The 19,348-nt window shown below is 43.2% G+C and overlaps 1 protein-coding gene across 1 annotated transcript; it reads left to right on the top strand.

Moving 5' to 3' along the window:
* Positions 1-5,452: 5,452 nt before the first annotated feature.
* LOC122698609 (vacuolar protein sorting-associated protein 26B-like) lies at positions 5,453-7,873 on the top strand. The gene has a single exon (XM_043909855.1). The coding sequence runs from the start codon at positions 5,468-5,470 to the stop codon at positions 6,476-6,478; it is 1,011 nt and encodes a 336-aa protein (XP_043765790.1). The 5' UTR covers positions 5,453-5,467; the 3' UTR covers positions 6,479-7,873.
* Positions 7,874-19,348: the final 11,475 nt, after the last annotated feature.

Raw genomic sequence — 19,348 nt, 5'->3', positions numbered from 1 at the left:
GACCAAGAACATTGCCAAGTCATTATCAAACTTTTCCTATGTAAAGAACCTTTTTCCCATTACTAGACCTCTTTCTAAATTTCTGAATGTGAACTTCCCCAAAGCAGAGGGAAATATACAAACAGAGATGAGAGTGCAATGCATTTTTAATTTTACAAATGCATAGCTAGTAAGGAAAATATTTAGGAAGGAGACATAGGAGAAGAAAAAATAGAAGTCATATTTGCAAGGATATTTTACATTTTAGTAATTCATAATTCATCACCAGTAACTTCTCTTCCACCACTGGGACTAGAGTTGAGTAGAAGTCTCATCCCACAGCACAGCCACAATTCTTAGCAGGGTGGTGTTGTTGTCGTGCTGTGCGCTCAGTTGTGTCCGACTCTTTGCAAACACATGGACTATAGCCCACCAGGTTCCTCTGTCCCATGGAATTCTCTAGGCAAGAATTCTAGAGTAGGTTGTCATTTCCTTCTCTATGGGATCTTCCTGGCCCAGGGGTCAACTCGCATCCGTTGCATCTCCTGCATTGGCAGGCGGATTCTTTACCACTGCACCACCTGGCTGTTGTTGAGTCGCTAAGTCGTGTCTGACCCTTTGCAACCCCATGCATGCCAGGCCTTCCTGTCGCTCACCACCTCCCAGAGTTTGCCCAAGTTCATGTCCATTGAGTCAGTGATGCCATCCAACCATCTCATCTGGTTGGTTTCCACAAAAAACATCTTGCCACCTCCAGTCTTTGCACAGTTGGGCAGCAAATAGTTAATGAACACCTAACCTACGTAAGGCACTGTGTCAGCCCTGTTCAGATTTCAGAAATATTTAAGAATAATCCCTTCCCATAGAGAACTGAGGTATTCTAGTGGAGAGGGAAGACAAAATAAGCCAGGTCCCATTACGTTAATAATAAAGAGAAAGTCCCAGGCTGGCTACCAGAAGATATACCTCATACTTGTTTAGAAGAAGATAAGAGAAGTGTTCTCTGAGGAGATGGCACTAAAATGAGGTTCACAGAACAGAAAGATGAGGAGGAAGATGAGGTAAAAGGAGCCACCTCCTTGAGGAAAGCAGAGTATCAGGGAAGTGTGGTGAGGGTGGTGAAGAGACTTCCTGGAGGGTAGGGTATTCAAAAAGAGAAAGAAAAAACTGAGTATGGTAGAGGGTAGTTAAACACATTGAGCATCCATCTTCACAACCAGGCCAAGGAGTCTGAGCTTTAGGATGCATGCAGAAACAGGAAAGGATAAAACAGTACCTGAGCCCTTATGATGTGCCAGCCCTAGAGGCTGTGCAAAAAAATTACATTGCTAGACATCATCAGGGGCAGGCTTCCCCGTAGGTCATCTGTCAAAGAATCTGCCTGCAACGCAGAAGATCCCGGTTCAATTCCTGGGTTGAGAAGATCCCCTGGAAAAGGGAATGGCAACCCACTCCAGAGTTCTTGCCTGAAGAATCCCCATGGACAGAGGAGTCTGGTGGACTAGTCCATGGGATCGCAAAGGGTCAGACATGACTAAACACACACACAGACATCATCACAGAAGGCGAATCAACCTTTGAAAATGTTTGCATAGCACTAGCTTTGTCATGGGAGGGGAGTTTGAGAGCTATGGACTTCATGGCAGGGACACCAACGAAAACCAGTTTCTGAAATAAACGAAGGTCTCGAGAATTCCCTGGAGGTCCAGGGCTTCCCTTGTAGTTCAGCTGGTAAAGAATCTGCCTGCAATGTGGGGGACCTGGGTTCAATCCCAGGTGGTGGTTGGGAAGATCCACTGGAGAAGGAAATGGCAACCCACTCCAATACTGGAGTGGATAATTCCATGGACGGTATGGTCCATGGAGTCACAAAGAGTCAGACACAACTGAGCTACTTTCACTTTCACTTCACTTTCCAGGGATTAGGACTCAGCGCTTTCCTTGCAGGGCGTTCAGGTTCAATCCCTGGTCAGGGAACGAAGATCGATCTGGTAAGGAAAAATTGTATATGTATATATTTGGTGGCTTGATGGTAAAGACTCCACTGGCCAATGCAGGAGACATGGGTTCAATCCCTGGGCCGAGAAGATCCCCTAGAGAAAGAAGGAAGTGGCAATCCACTCCAGTATTCTTGCCTTGGAAATCCCATGGGCAGAGTAGCCTGGTAGGCTCCTGTCCATAGGGTGACAAAGAGTCAGGCACAACTTGGCAACTAAACAACGACTATATATATATAGTTTATACATACAGTTTATACATATAGTTTATACATATAGTATAACATATAGTTTATGTTATACATATATATAAAACAGTGAAATAGAAGAAGGTCTTAATCTAAGTGATATCAGTGAGTAGACAAAAATGAAGGAATGTTTTTTCATGCTATTTTGACCATACCAATTTGATACAGTAGATATTGTTACATTACTATGTTCACCTTGAGGATATACTGAATATGAGTATTATCAGAATATCTAAAAACTGAAAGATTTTCGAAGGGAAAGAAGTCTCCAGAGCATAAGTCCTTAAACCACCTGAACTCCTTGATCAACTTCATACACAGAGAAGATAAACTGTTCCTAATTTTTCCAGTTTTATTCTTATTTCACTGAAACTGTCATAATTAAGAGAAATTCCTTTTCCCCAGAGAGAATTTCAAACCAATTATTGATTTATCAACCACTATTTTCGGGTACTTGTTTGGTTTTAGTTTGTTAAATTTCAATAACAAATTTTGCCCTTTCAGATTTCATTAATGTGAGTTTTCTTTTGTTTTTATTTATATCTCAGTTTGCATTGCATTCATGCCAATTTCAATATCTCCTCAAGAGTAAAATGATGGGACTTGGACCTTCCATGTTGTTGTTCAGTTGCTAAGTCATGTCCAACTTTTTGTGACTCCATGGACTGCAGCACGCCAGGCTTCCCTGCCCTTCACTATCTCCCAGAGTTTGCTCAAATTCATGTCCATTGAGTCAGCGATGCCCTCCTTTTCTAGCAGATATCATATAAGAAATATTTGCACACTTCAAGGTACATCTATTTGGTTACTTAAGAAGTTTCTAATAAAAGAATTGCTTTGTCTGTAATCAACCACTGGTTATTAGTGTTGTGACTAATACCTTCAGAGTATAATACTAAGGCTATCTTGTTCAAGCAATTCTTAATATTAACTTTCTTTCCTGTTAACTTTTCCATTCCTTTCCATATCTTGCAGAAATACATCACAAAGAAGTTTTGAAATTTTTTCTATGTTACGTAATTTTCCTCAGGCCAAAAGAAGTTTTCACTCCTGGAATCCAGAATTCCTCATTCTCTAAATCGAATGAAGTTTTCTTTTTTTTTTTTTTTTTTTGAAGTTTTCTTTTGTGGCTGCTAGTTCTACCAAGTTCAACTTACCCAGGTCATATTTTTAAGGATCAAAAAATTGTATCGAGAAGATTGATTTTTCCATTGATTTGTTAGACATATCAAAATTTACCATTTGCCCTTTTAGCAATGGCTTATTTTATTCTGTAGGGCTTCCATAGTGGCTCAGTGATAAAGAATCTGCCACCAATGCAGGAAACTCTGGTTCTATCCCTGGGTCCAGAAGATTCCCCCTGGAGAAGGAAATCGCAACCCTCTCTTGTATTCTTGCCTGGAAAATCCCATGGAGAGAGGAGCCCGAGGGGTTATAGTCCTTGGAATCATAAGAGTCAGACACAACTTAGGGACAAAACAACACAACAATTTTATTTTTCACTGATTATGCTAATAAGAATGCTTGTAACAATTTATAAGAATAAATTGATGGTTTGTATTACTACTATAGTAATAAATTGGAAATTTCTGAGAAAAAATATCAGCAGCCTTGCCAAACTATCAAAATCTTTTCAAGGCTCAGAATCTATTTCAAAAATGTCCGTGGGTACTCGTCTCCCCCAAAGTAATGCTGTTGATCCCAGTGCTCTTGATCTCTTACAGTTTAGGCAAAAACAGTGGGATCTAAATGATAGGTTTAAAATGGAAGGATCAAAATGTTCTATTTCAATGTGAAAAACACTGAAGCTGCACATTTGATAGGACTTCTAGTTAGCTGTCTGGATGAAGTTGGGAAGGAGCAAATGAATAAAAAATGAACTCATAGTTTTAAGACTGAGTGACATACAGAATACTAATAGCATTTAAGAAATCAGGAATTCTTTATGATAAAATCTTGAATGGCTTGACTGCATTTTTGCATTTACCTTGTAGTTCTAGCATTATCTTTGCATCTTGTTTGTCTCAATACAATCAAAGAAAGTGCCTTAAATATGCCTTTGCCTTTCCTTTTGTTTGTGGTCCAAGGCTTTGCATACAGTAAGTATTCCACTGATATCTAAAGATTTCATTTTAAATCACTAACATATCTAATGGAAGTCTCTGTGTCCTCTGATTCTCAGCGTATTTCAATTATTGTAACTGGATCTCAATAAACCTTGTGGTTTTCTTTTACTTGTAATCCTTCAAAATATTAATGAAATCAACACACAACTTTTAGGTACAGTGAAGACACTATGGAATTTATTCTTTCTGTCAATTATTCAGTCAGGAATCACAAGCTAATTTTAATTTAATAAAAGGCTGAAATTTTTATCAAACAGAACAATGGAACAAGCTACCTCATAAGCAACTATAGTTCCTTTTCAGTAAATAGCATAGTGACAGACATAGTAAATTAAAATTGCCCTCTCGTCTACTTTCTTCTAGAGAAAAGCAGTTCAAGCACAAAATCTCAGGGAAGGAAAGAAAAATGTATTAGCTTCCTACTGCTGCTATAGTACGTGTGTGTGTGTTAGTAGCTCACTCATGTCCGACTTTGTGACCACATGGATGGTAGCCTGCCAGGCTCTTCTGTCCATAGGATTCTTCAGGCAAGAATACTAGCGGGGATTGCCAGTTCTTTCTCCAGGGGATCTTCCCAATCCAAGGATCTAATTCGTGTGTCACACATTGCATTCTTTATGGTCTGAGCCACCAGGGAAACTGGTGCTACAATAAATTATCACAAACTCAAAACTGCACAGAATTATTCTGATAGTTTTGAAATTCAGAAGTCTGAAATGCTTCTCACTTAAAAATCAAGGCATTGGCAGGTCTGTGTTCCTTTTTAAAGCTCTCAAGGAGAATCCATTTTGTTGCCCTTTTCCAGCTTCAAGAGACTGCCCACTTTGCTTGTGTTTTGGCCCCCACCCATCTTCTCAGCCCCCAGTGGAAAACTGTATCCTTCTCATGTAAAATCACTCTGATCTCTGCTTCTATCATCGCTTCCTTCTCCTTCATATATCACATTATCTCCTTCTCTGAATTTGATTCCTCTTCTGTCTCTCTCTTCTACTCTTCGAGGACATTGCTGTTGTCGTGGTTCAGCCTTCCAGTCATGTCCAACTCTTTGCAACTCCATGGACTGCAGCACGCCAGGCCTCCCTGTCCAGCACCATCTCCCGGCCGGCCCGGCGGGGCCATGAGCTTCTTTGGCTTCGGGCAGAGCGTGGATGTGGACATCCTGCTGAACGACGCGGACAGCAGGCGGCGGGCCGAGCACAAGACCGAGGATGGGAAGAAAGACAAGTACTTCCTATTCTACGACGGCGAGACGGTGTCCGGGAAGGTGAGCCTGGCTCTCAAGAACCCCAACAAGCGGCTGGAGCATCAGGGGATCAAGGTCGAGTTCATCGGGCAGATCGAGCTCTACTATGACCGCGGCAACCACCATGAGTTCGTGTCCCTGGTGAAGGACCTGGCCCGGCCCGGAGAGGTCACCCAGTCACAGGCTTTTGACTTCGAGTTCACCCACGTGGAGAAGCCCTACGAGTCCTACACCGGGCAGAACGTGAAGCTGCGGTACTTCCTCCGGGCCACCATCAGCCGCCGTCTGAATGACGTCGTCAAGGAGATGGACATCGTGGTGCACACGCTGAGCACGTACCCCGAGCTGAACTCCTCCATCAAGATGGAGGTCGGCATTGAAGACTGTCTGCACATCGAGTTTGAGTACAACAAGTCCAAGTACCACCTGAAGGACGTCATCGTGGGGAAGATCTACTTCCTGCTGGTACGGATCAAGATCAAGCACATGGAGATAGACATCATCAAGCAGGAGACGACCGGCACGGGCCCCAATGTGTACCACGAGAACGACACCATCGCCAAGTACGAGATCATGGATGGCGCACCCGTGAGAGGAGAGTCCATCCCCATCCGCCTCTTCCTGGCGGGCTACGAGCTCACACCCACCATGCGGGACATCAACAAGAAGTTCTCGGTGCGCTACTACCTCAACCTGGTGCTCATCGACGACGAGGAGCGGCGCTACTTCAAGCATCAGGAGGTGGTGCTGTGGCGGAAGGGTGACATCGTCCGGAAGAGCATGTCCCACCAGGCGGCCATCGCCTCCCAGCGCTTCGAGGGCACGACACCCCTGGGGGAGGCACGAACCCCCGGCCCACTGTCCGACGGCGGCAGCAGACAGTAGGCCCAGGGCGGGGAAGTGGCTGGGGCGGGGTATCGACTGCTGACCCGCGCTTGCAGCCTGAAAAGAAACCATGTCTTTGACGTAAATCCTTTTTCCTGAAGAACCTGAGGGGCTGGGGTTGGGAGGCAGGGTGTCCAGGACCCTGTGCCCGACAGGGGCGAGGGGAGAGGAGGGGTGTCCCTGGGGAGCTGACTGTGGGGCTGCAGAGGGCTCGGCTGTCAGAGGGGCTCAGGCCAGGAGCTGCCACGGGAGTCTGGACGTGGTGCTTTGGCGCCTCCACAGGCCGCCATCGTCCTCCTCCGACTCCCAAGCATGGTCGTCCTGGACCAGATGGGGTCTGTGGCACCTCTGGCCCCTGCCCCCCAGGCCCAGAGACACCAGGGCCCATGTGGCACGTGGACAGCAACAGGGAGAACTCAGTGGTCGTGCGCGGCGCGGTGGCCCTGGACACCCAGGAGCAGAGGCTCTTGGTCCCTGCTGTCCATCTCATTCCCTGGGACCAGGGCTTGGTCTGACCCCTAGAAGGTCTGCGCTCACCATGGGGGCCGCAGGGGGGCGGGCCTCCCGAGCCGCTGTCCGCCCCTGCAGCTTGGGACCAGGGGTGTTCTGTGTACCTGGGTGCTCGCCACGCCAGAGGGGGTCTTCTGCGGCCGCACCACGCCTGGGCCTGTCATGTTAAGGGTGTGGCTGTCTGTCCTGTCTCCTGGTCTCTTCTCTTCTAGAAAGACTAGGCAGACCCCCGAGGTCAGCAGGTACTATGCAGTCGGGGGTCTGGGTTCTCTGTCTTCTGGGAGGCAGAGGGTTTGTTCTGTATCGTCTTTATAGGGATTCCTTTTCCTTGGAAATGGGGGCAGCTGTGGGCCCCGGACTGGGCAGGGCTTGTGGGTCAGAGCCAGACTGGAGAGGGGCGTTAGGGCGGCATCGGGAAGAGCGCCAGCACTGGGGGCAGGAGAGCCCGGCAAGGGCAGGTGGTCCCCCGGCTGGCCCACGGTTCCGGAGGGCAGAACAGCACCCCTTAGCTTTTCCCGAGCATGAGCCGAGCCCTGGGGCCCCCGGGGCAGCCTGTACCGTGACCACTAGGACCGCCCACCCGCCCTCTGCCCCCAGCCAGCCGCGCCGACACCCATCCTCTGAGGGAGCCAGAGCGCGGCCGCTTCCGTCCTCTGCCTGCTGGTCCTCTGCCTCTGCGCCAGGCAAGTGCAGGGAGGCGGCTAGGGCCCAGCAGAGTGGAGGGACCAGACAGGCAGCGTGGCCTGGGGTTGAGCCGCTGCGCATACCGGTTTCTCGCTGTGTGTCTTTACAGTGGCTGTGTTTTAAACAAAGCTGTTTCAGATGTGTGTCTGATTAAAGTGAGTCCCTGGGCTGGCCCGATCCACGGTCTTCGTGCCCACGGTCCACCAGGAAAAAAAAAAAAATATATATATATATATATATATCAGAATTGCAAAACCTCAGCACCATTGACAGTTGAGGTCAGATAGTTGTTTGTTGTGAGGGGTTGTCCACTACCACTGGCTGCCTCCACAAACCCCCTCCAGGCATGACAATCAACAAGGGGTTTGGAGACCCATATGAGAATTGGATCTCAAACCCTTGGAGAATGTATAGAGGGAGCTTGCAAGAAAAGGAAGGAGAAACACTGAAAGACAAGGGACGTGTAGGGAGCAGTGTTTGTGGCAGGAGGGAGTTGGTAGACCAACAATTTAGAAGTCAAAAATCCAAATGACTATAGGAGCCAGACTGGTCAGTGACAAGAGAGAAGGAAGCTGAATGGATGGACTGGGGGGGTGTAGGAGGCCTGTCGGAAGGGGGTACCACCGCAGGGTCTCAGCCTGAGTGCTGTCATGGGGAAATGCAAGCCCAGTACCCACAGGACCTCCAGCTTGGGCAGAGAGGTTGGAAATTGAAATATTTATGTGAAATATCAAGATCTGCTAGAGTGAATCAAGCAAATCTGGCTGTAGGCCGGACCTGGCTTGGTCCTGCTAAGTCGCTCAGTCGTGTCTGACTCTGTGACCCTATGGAGTGTAGCCCACAAGGCTCCCCTGTCCATGGGATTCTCCAGGCAAGAATACTGGAGTGGGTTGCCATTTCCTCCTCCAGGGGATCTTCCTGACCCAGGGATCAAACTCATGTCTCTTACATCTCCTGCACTGGCAGGCAGGTTCTTTACCACTGGCACCACCTGGAAAGACTGGCTTAAGAGCAGATGGTCTCCACACTGGTGGAGGGGGCTGAACGCTATCAGAGGAGCATCAGAATGTGACATGGGGTGGACAGGACTCACACATGGCATCTCATCCTCCACACGGCTGCGAGTTTGGCTGGACTTCATGGTTTTGGAGACGGGGGACACAGTGGGCTAAAGTATGACCCTTCAAAGGCCCCCACCCCAGTGCCTCAGAATATGACTGTATTTGGAGACAGGACCTTTATTTTTTTTTTTTTCCATTTATTTTTATTAGTTGGAGGCTAATTACTTTACAATATTATAGTGGTTTTTGCCATACATTGACATGAATCAGCCATGGATTTACATGTGTCCCCCATCCTGAACCCCCCCCCCACCTCCCTCCCCATCCCATCCCTCTGGGTCATCCCAGTGCACCAGCCCTGAGCACTTGTCTCATGCATCCAACCTGGACTGGCGATCTGTTTCACACTTGATAATATAGATGTTTTGATGCTGTTCTCTCAGATCATCCCATCCTCGCCTTCTCCCATAGAGCCCAAAATTATGTTCTATACATCTGTGTCTCTTTTTCGAGACAGAACCTTTAAAGAAATGATGAAGTTAAATGAAGTCATAAGGATTGGCCATGACCTGATCTGACCAGTGTCCTTACAAGAAGAGGAAATATAGACCCAGAAAAGTTCAGAGGAAAGACCGTGTGAGGACACAGCAAGAAGGCAGACACCCAGAAGCCAAGAAGAGAGGCCAAAAAGGAAGTCTGCCCTGCTAGCGCCTTGCTCTTGGACTTCCAGGCTCCAGAACTGTGAGAACATTAAGGTTTCTTGTTTAAGCCACCCAGCCTGTGGTATCTTGTTACATCTGTAGCACATGAATAATATGGAATAACAACCAACTTCCCTGCTGGCTTTTAAAAAGCTGAGAGGGTATTTCCTTCGCATAGGCCAGTAAGGAGGGAGTGGGCATTATGAAGAGTTATCAAAGCCATAGTCAATTCACTCATGGTGGTCAAAGGAATCATAGAAACAGTGTGCTCACCAGTATGGTCACTGACCTACTCATATATGCCTCATTTCTATTATTCATAAAGCAAACCTAAGACCTGTCTGCATTAGCAGTCCCTCTCTCCTCTTTGAATATGGCTTTGCTTCAGCTACCTGGTTCTCTTTTTCTGCCTCTGGTCCCTCCTGGATTCGATGCTTCTATGAACTCTTTTCCTGGACTTTAGGCTTAAGCTATGCTGCACAAATCTTCCAATACTGACCACTCCTTTCGTCTTGAGTGAGTGCTCTGTGTTAAGACTCTGGTGCTTGGTTAAGCCAGTCCAGGTCCCCCTCTCCCAGACAAGGCTGGAAAGTTCAGGAACCTGGAGGAGGGTCAGTCAAAGGAAAAGTGTGCATGTTGTGTCTTAAGGACCCCACATATGTGTCAAGGCTTGTCTTTGGAGGACAAGCTGAATCTGAGGGAGAAAACTGGAAGGAGATGGGCTGGGTGAGATCAAGGCACGGGGAAGAGCATTGATTTTAATGAGCTGTTGGGTAGAAAGAAGATGAAGAGGAGAGGAGAGAGAAAACAAGATGGGATTCTTAGCGCTAAAGTTCAACTGGATTTATTGTGAGGAAACTGAGTCATGGGATGAGGACATAACTAGAGGCTTAAAGAAGGGCTAGAATAGGACTTCCCTGGTGGTCCAGTGGTTAAGACTCCACCTTGCAAAGCAGGGGGTGCAGGTTTGATCCCTGGTCAGGGAACTAAGATCCCACATGCGGTGGGACAGCTAAGGACACAGGCCACAACTGCTGAGCCTGCACGCCACACTAGAGAGCCCGGGGAAGGCAACTGAGACCCACACAGCGACATAAATACGTGAAAAAAAAAAAAATTTTTTTAAGGGGGAGCTAGAAAGAGAGTTAGATGTTGTATTGATGTCTAGGTGGGGCAAGGAATTAAACTCAGCCAGAGGGAGGCTCTGATAAACCTAGACAACGTATTAGAAAGCAGAGACATCACTTTGCCGGCAAAGGTCCGAGAAAAGTCCAAAAGTCCGGCAAAAAGGTCCAGCAAAAGTCAAAGCTATGGTTTTTGCCCTAGTCATGTACAGATGTGAGAGTTGAACCATAAAGAAGGCTGAGCGCCAAAGAATCAATGATTTCAAAATACTATGTTAGAGAAGACTGTCCCTTGGACTGCAAGGAGATCCAGTCAATCCTAAAGGAAATCAACCCTGAATATTCATTGGAAGGACTGATGCTAAAGCTGAACCTCCAATACTTTGGCCACCTGATGCCAAGAGCTCACTCACTGGAAAAGACTCTGATACTGAAAAAGACTGAAGGCAAAAGGAAAACAGAGCAGCGGTGGATGAGATGGTTAGATAGCATCACGAGTTCAATGGACATGAGTTTGAGCAAACGCTGGGAAATAGTGAAGGACAGAGGAGCCTGGAGTGCTACAGTCCACGGGGTCACAAAGAGTCAGACATGACTTAGCAACTGAACAACAACAGAAGGAGGCAGCGGAAGACATCTCCTAAGTAGTGTCAAAGGTCAGCTAGTCCAAAGGTCTATGACAACTGGCAATTAACAGCTGTGCTTTAGCTTCTGTGATGAAAGGCCAAAAAACATATCCATTCCTGCCCCAGCCCCCTCTGCCTAGAACCACGGGGTCATGTTTTATCACAGCATCAAATACTAGAGCCTTTATTATGTTAGAAAAGAACCACAAGGACATTTATTAAGCAACTACAATTGAGCCCACAATCCAGAGATATTGCAAAAGAGGACATTTATTAGGATCCTAATACTTCACTTTTAAACTTAAAAATTATCCTAAACATACTTTCCTTACTGCCTGCATCCCGAATTCCAGACTATATGTCTTTGATCCACTTAAAAAGGGCAGTATTCTACTCTGATTCTACTTTAATCAGAACAAGTGAACAGCAGAACAAAGCATCTTAGAGGCTCCTGAACACAACCCTAGAAGAAATTTTAAAGTGTTCCTATTTTAATACTATACACCTGGAAGTAGTGATGTCAAAAGTCAATTTCTGCTTCATTACTCAGCAAGTTGCAGTTTTGTAGATAAGCCAGTAACTGCCTGATCATTTGGTAATTATCACCATTTCTGTCATGTTTATTTTAGCCTTGTGTCATACAAGGCCACCAAGTATTAATACACCTGATGCAGAGACTTATTAATTGTTAAATCATTTAATTAGAAGATGACATTTACTTTTCTTAAAGAATTCTTTTTTAAACACTTTAGATGTGATACATTTAGCAGAAATATTAAAATTGCAAAAAATCCAACAGCATGCTTCTTTGAAGGAACCACATCTTCTATAGAAAATAAGGTAATGCTGTTAAAAGATTAAAGGAGAGAGATCTCCATGACAGCTTACACTTGTCCCTGCTCTCAACTTTCCTTCCTTAAATCCGATCATCTGCTTTTGTAAAAGGAACCATAAAATAACATCCATGTCTGAGTATCAGGGAGAAGATTTATCCTTTCCTTGGGCATAATCCACTCTCCTGCAATTGAGTTAGCATCTGGCCAACTGGCTGCAGGGATTTGGTGCCACGACACATCCCCAGGCAAGGTTTTTTAATTCCCCACTGCAGCGACCCCCAAATGACGCAGGGTCACCGCTGCCCTCCCCAGAGTGAGGCACGAGGTCTCAGTACATGATCTCATCACCAAAGCAAATGCATGTGTATACTTTTTTTAATCCCTGCATTTCATTTATCCCCGCAAAATAACTAACAAATCTCTGTTTCCTAAAGGCTCTTTGTTCTGTTCGGAGTTACAGCAACCTTTTCTAAAATGCATACAAAGATTTTTTTCCCCCCCACAAATGGGACATTTCAGAGAAGGATGCCCATTTGTTTGTTTGTGTTTCTGTCTGCTTTAATCTCAATTTGGTTTAATCAGTACAACATGTTATGACTTCTGTTAGACCAAGTTCTAATCTAAACATAGCTATTTAGAAAAACTGCTTTCTTTTACATGGGCAGCAAAGAAAGAACAGGTTTGTCAAAGTACAGGGTGTGGAAAGGATTTCTGCTCCCTGGTGGGGTTCTGAGTCCAACTCCATCAGCATTTCTCTCCCACCAAACATCCCTCCTCCCACCGTTTGCAGCAAGTAAGGATTTGGATGAGTTAGGTCTGTTCCTACAGGTAGTCAACTTGTCTGGAATCTCAAAAGCAAACCATCTGTGATGTAAACATTTTTCAGACAAAGTAAGGCTGTCTTTTTTTAAAAAAAAGCTCAAAAGACAAGCTAAGGCATCTCACTGTGTTTGATGCTTTATGACATGTGCCATAAAGAGCAAAGCATGTGTTTTGTTTTTTTTTTTAAACAGCCGTTGATATGCAGAAGAGGCATGATTTCTGAACTGGAGTCAGTGACAGTTGAAATGTTTTCCCTTTTCTTTTCCATTACAATACATCTAATGCCCAAACAAAAACAAAAGGTAAGACTCACAAATCTTTCCTGGAAAAGCTCAGAGGTGTCCCAGTCCCATGAAACTCCTAATTTTTTAAATATTTCTGTATAGTTAAAAATTCTTTTAATTCCCTTCCTACCTAATTTTTAACAGATTACTAAATACAGGTCAGAAACCAACTTCCTGGAACCTCCTGATATTTGATGATTCTAGGAAACATTTTTTTCCCTCATTTTATCACTCTTCTTGGAAACTGTAAGAGAAAACATCCTTGTGGAATTCAAGACAAAGTCCCATTGGTCTCTTGGATACAGCATTTCAGTTTCCACTGAAACCAAGCAGAAATTTATGGGAGCTGCTAATTTAGAGGCAATTTAAGGTACAAGTCAAGAGAACAGGGCTTTGGAAATAATGGGAATCTAAGGCTCTCGTCATTTCTGCAACTGTTTAACTGTTTCACAGTTGTTCTAGTTGTAAAATGGTGATTTAAAATAGTGCTTGATTCTTATTGTTATTAGGAGGCTTTGTTAAGACAATCTTCATAAATAAAGCACTCAGCTCAGTGTGTGGCAACAGTGGGAGTCTCGATAATTTTAGCTCATCATTGGAAACCAGAGCTCCAAACTGTTCCCATGTGGGATTGCTTCTACAGTTATCCCATATCTAGGAGGTTGACTTTGATAAAAATTGATATAAAAATGATGCTAATAACAATGGCACATCTAGGAAGACACTAAATTAAAATCCTGAAACCTCAAGCAGGAGACTTAAGGAATCCACATGAATAAGGAAGAAAAAAAAATTTAGAAAAATTTAAAAGAGCTGGAGAGATTGATTTCAAAGTAAGCAGGACACATGGTGTCATCGAACAAAAAATAATATTCAGGAGAAATGAGATAATGTGCAAAAAAGCTTGGGTTGAAAAAAAACCCATCTCAAAATATGCTTTATGAGACACTTACAAACCATGGTTACATGCCTGGTTTTCTCCAAAAGTGAAATGTTCAATTATTGACATGGCATACATGGTCTAGCCGTTGGCCACTAAAACCATAGAGGTTTTGTTAGAATGAGATGTGGCATTATAGCACAGATGTTGAGTGGTTTTTCTGAAAGAGCTGGACCACATTCTATACCATGGAATAAAGCACAAAAGAGCAGGCTGAAGAGTAAAAATTAAAAATTAGAAAATCTAAACCGGGTCGGCAATATTCCCCCATCGCTTCAAAACCTTAGCCGCAGGAGCTGACTGATTTCAGACTCATGTTCTACGTGAACACATGAGACTATGGAGAATGGCTTCACCACAAAAGCAGTTGGAACAAAGTTATTCCTTTGCTGCCAGAGTTGGGGACAGATCGACCCAGGAGAGGAAAATGACTGAAATGGGACACAGGGCAATAACTATTGGGTTGGCCAAAAAGTCCGTTCGTATCCCCATAGACTCACATGGAAACACCAGAATGAACTTTTTGTCCAATCAGTATTTTGCCCATAACCTTCTAGGCTCTTGTCTCTTCCCACTCACTTTTTTTAGGATAAAAATCTTTTATGAAGGAAAACTCAACAAAGTATTGGAATCACCAGTGTAACCAAGATGGAGGGCTAAACAACATCTCCTTCCACAAATTCCTAAAAGGAAATATTGTTATCACTGCCCTGGATACTGAGAATAATTCAAGTCTAGCTGGTAGAAATGTAGAAGGATTAGAATGAATACCTTCAATAGTATAGCCCATTATTGCTATAATAAATGTGGAATTATAATAAGTAGCTACAATTTACCCTTTATTTTTAATTGGAGGATAATTGTTTCATAATATTGTGCTGATTTCTGCCATACATTTTTTTTTTGTATTTTCTTAAATGTTTTTAATACAATTAACATAAATTAGGTAATATTTGTCCTTTTTTTAGTTTATTTATTTTTTAATTGAAGGATAATTGCTTTACAGGATCTTGTTGTTTTTTGTCAAACATCAACAAGAATCAGCCATAGGTACACCCATGTCCCCTCCCTCCCGAACCTTCCTCGCAAATCCTTCCCCATCCCACCCCTCTAGGTTAATACAGAGCCCCTGTTTGAGTTTCCTGGGTCACACAACAATTTCCCATCGTCTGTCATATATTTTTAAGTGACCATTTTTATTTACACTTATACTTTGCTCAAATGGCACCCCACTCCAGTACTCTCGCCTGGAAAATCCCATGAACAGAGGAGCCTGGTGGGCTGCAGTCCATGGGATTGCGAAGAGTTGAACACGACTGAGCGACTTCACCTTCACTTTTCACTTTCATGCATTGAAGAAGGAAATGGCAACCCACTCCAGTGTTCTTGCCTGGAGAATCCCAGGGATGGCAGGGTCTGGTGGGCTGCCATCTGTGGGATCGCACAGAGTCGGACACGACTGACGCGACCTAGCAGCAGCAGCAGCATACTTTGCTCAACTAGTCAGGCAAGCTCATTAAGTAAAATCTTATAAACTAGTGAGTTGTGTTAGTTGTTTAATTTTGTCCAACTCTTTGCAACCCCATAGACTAGCCCACCAGGCCCCTCCATCCATGGGATTCTCCAGGCAAGAACACTGGAGTGGGTTGCCATTTCTTCCTCCAAAAGGAACTATAGAAAGAAAGAAAGTGAAGTTGCTCAGTCGTGTCTGACTCTTTGCAACCCCATGGACTGTAGCCAACCAGGCTCCTCCATCCATGGAATTTTCTAGGCAAGAGTACTGGAGTGGGTTGCCATTTCCTTCTCCCTTATAAACTAGAGACACATAGAAACAAAGAAAATCACCACAATGTAAAGAAAACACAAAAGTATTGGTTTGTATTTCCTGTTTGAAATGATATATATAAATAGATATACATAATAGATAATATGCTTCCTATTATTATCTAATAATATCTACTATATAATAGATAATATGGGTAACATGGGGTCACAGAGAGTCAGACACAACTGAGTTGCTCAACAACAACAACAGCAACGTGTTACCCACAGTGAACATTCTGTCTCTTTTTAGCAACAGATATGCCAGACACTAAGTATCTTAAATGTATTGAGTTAAGCCTTACAAATATTCCATGCAGGAAAGTCTACAATATTCTCATCTTACAGGTGGAACCAAGGCCCCTAGAGATTAAATGATTTGACCAAGAGGATGTGAGTAGTAAATGGTGGAAAACAGTGTTAGTTGCTCAGTCCTGTCCAGCTCTTTGTGACTCCATGGACTATAGCCCACCAGGTTGCTCTGTCCCTGGGATTCTCCAGGCAAGAATACTGGAGTGGGTAGCCATTCCCTTCTCCAAAGAGTCTTCCTGACCCAGAGATCAAACCCGGGTAAGTGATGGAGAAAGGGGTAAAATGCAGACATCTTCCCATAGACCTCACATTCTTAATTACTCTGCCATGCTGATTCCTTTTGATAAAACATGAGTTGTTTAACAGTGCTCATCATCATTAATATAGAGTCTTCTGAGATTGGTGGTAGATTTCATTTAAAATATTGGACAAACTTTGTCAGATGAACTTGTGGCTAGTTAAAAAGCTGTTCCCTTAACGACGAGCAACAATTTAGAACGAAAAGTATTTTAGGCTTTTAGGCTTCATCCAGATGACAGTGTAGAAAGAAGCAGCAATTCCTTCAAATTCTTGTGGCTTTATTAACGTGGCCAGTTTAAACACATTTGCTGGAATGACAGTTTGCCTCAGGACTTGGGAAGTAAACTGGGTTTCTGCCCATCTCTTATACCACTGGGTATGGAGCAGTCACACTGTACGTTGGATTAACTCTTCTTGAATTTCATGTATTCAAATATGTCTCTGCAGGGTAAATTGTTTTCAGAAAAATGAGATGGTTGGCATATTTTTAGCCTACCAATAAATGTCTTCTTTTACATTAGATATATTTAAAGCTTGGCAAAATACAAAATGCTCGTGTAACAATTTTTTTTTCCTTCAAAATTCTGTAGACATGGCTCCACTGTGTCCAGGGAAAAAGTGAGTCTAAGGCCAGCTTAGCTTTGTTCTTTTGTTTTTCACCTATTTTTTCTGCATGAATGCTTAGACTCTTTTTTCCATCCCTGTAATTCAAATGCTACAAAGTTCTCTTTTCATTTAATCCACTTTGAACACAGTGAGCCCTTTTGATCTGCTCGTTCATTCTTTTTTCAACTCGGGAAACTTTTATTTAATTATATCTTTGAATAATTGCTTCTGTTCCACTTGTTATTTATTTTTCTCCTGGAACACCTATAATTCTGGGGCCAGCTCTCCATCCTCCATACATACCATGTATTCTCATTGTTTTCAACCTTTGTTTTTTCCTCAATGTCTTGATAGAACGTTTTTTGTTATTGTTGTTGTAACAATTATTGCTATTGTTTATAACATGTATTTGGTTGTTTATGACATCACTTCTACTCTTTACTGCTTTAATTATGTTAGTACACATCTTTATTTTTTATAACATATTTCTGATTTACCCAACTACAGTTTCATCTAATATGAATTCCTGTTCCTATTTTATGGCTTTTTTAATATCCCATAGTGATGCCAGCTTTCTGTATTTTTTTTCTCATTCCTATAATAAATCTTTCTCAGAAGTCTACTCTTTCTTTGTGTCTTCTGGATGATATTCTACCTTTCTTCTCTTGTTTTTATGTATGATTTTTTTTTTCCTGTTTAAATAAGGGATCTGTCCAGATCCAGAGTCCAAAAGACAGGATATAGGTATTAACTTTGGCTCTCTTCTTCGTCCAGTTGGGTCCTGGTCAAATTTCTTTTTTTCAGATCTGCATGTGGATGGCAGATGGATATGCCTGCAGCTCCCAGCCTAATACCCCTTCAGTAACATGCATAACCCTCTTAAATGAGATGGGATTTTCTCAATCCCATTGTTTGGGTCTCTGGCTTTGAACAAATGAATCATGTAAGAAAATACAATACAACCAGGATTCCTCCTAGTTCTTCCTACATCTACCATCATCCTTTTCTCCTTAATCCCCTGCCTGACCTTCCTTTTCCCTCAGTTGCTTTCTAGAAGTTTCAGTCTGGGAGTCGAATGAGAAGGATTGGGGTACCCTTGTGACATGAGGGAAGCACTGTGTTTCTGATGGATACTTCAATTCTATGTTGGTAGCAGATGGTGGAAAATGGTTAAAGGGATCTCATGCCAGCATTCAGGACTGCTGATGGTATTGTTCAAACTCATTCCACCAGCCAGCAAGACTTTGGGATTGCTCCAGCTTTTGGCAATAGGTACATGGTTTTGTTTTAGGTTTGGATCACAGTGTTAACTTTTTACCTATTTCTGTAGAAGAGTTTGTTTTGGAGACAACTATCCAGATGTTCTTTTTAAGCTGGAAGTTTTGGAGACTGAGCAAGGAGTTTTTCCTCTACCCTTATTTCATTATTATTGTGACAAAGTGGGCATGACAATACATTGGCCAGAGCCACAAGATATCGACATTCCTTTCCTGACCATGTCACGGGGAATGATTAGAAACTTAAACACCTGACCTATTCTAGTAGCACATGGACTGACAATGAATGAGATGTGGTTTCTAAAACAGGAAAAGTTGGAAATAACTGTGATCAAAATGTCAGAGGGGGCCTGGGAACAGCTTTCCACTCTACCCCAGGGTGATACAGTGACTTTTCAGCAAAAAATTCAAGAGAAAAGTAGGTTTTTTCATCTCCAAGAAAGGTTTAAAAAAAGAAAACAGAAATTGATAAAAATTGTTAATCCAATATTATAAAAAATTGATTCAGAAAGCAAGACCAAGTACTTAGAAATTTGAATAAGTGATAAGTATCAACAGAGGATAAGATGGTTAGATGGCATCACCAACTCAATGGACATGAGTTTGGGTAAACTCAGGGAGTTGATGATGGACAGGGAGGCCTAGCGTGGGGCTGCAAAGAGTTGGACATGACTGAGCAACTGAACTGAACTGAACTGATCAACTAATCTTGAATACTCATTTATGTGACTGGCTATGAAAGTCTACTATTCCCTTTAGAGAAAACTCAGGAGTCTTCAGTTTTATATGTATATTAAAGTAGTTCAGCCACAAAAGATAATGGTTGCTATAATTTATAGCTTATATTTAAGTAATTTTATACAACTTCCAAGTACAAATAATAGTATAATTCTGGATATTTCAATAGGATATTTCTAGGTAGAAAAGTTTCAACCATTTCAAATAGAAACTGATACGTTGGATGGA

Source organism: Cervus elaphus, chromosome 8 (genome assembly GCF_910594005.1).
Source record: "Cervus elaphus chromosome 8, mCerEla1.1, whole genome shotgun sequence".
Lineage (NCBI taxonomy): Eukaryota > Metazoa > Chordata > Mammalia > Artiodactyla > Cervidae > Cervus > Cervus elaphus.
Note: the sequence above shows the minus strand (reverse complement) of the source record. Positions and strands in the feature narration are given on the sequence as shown.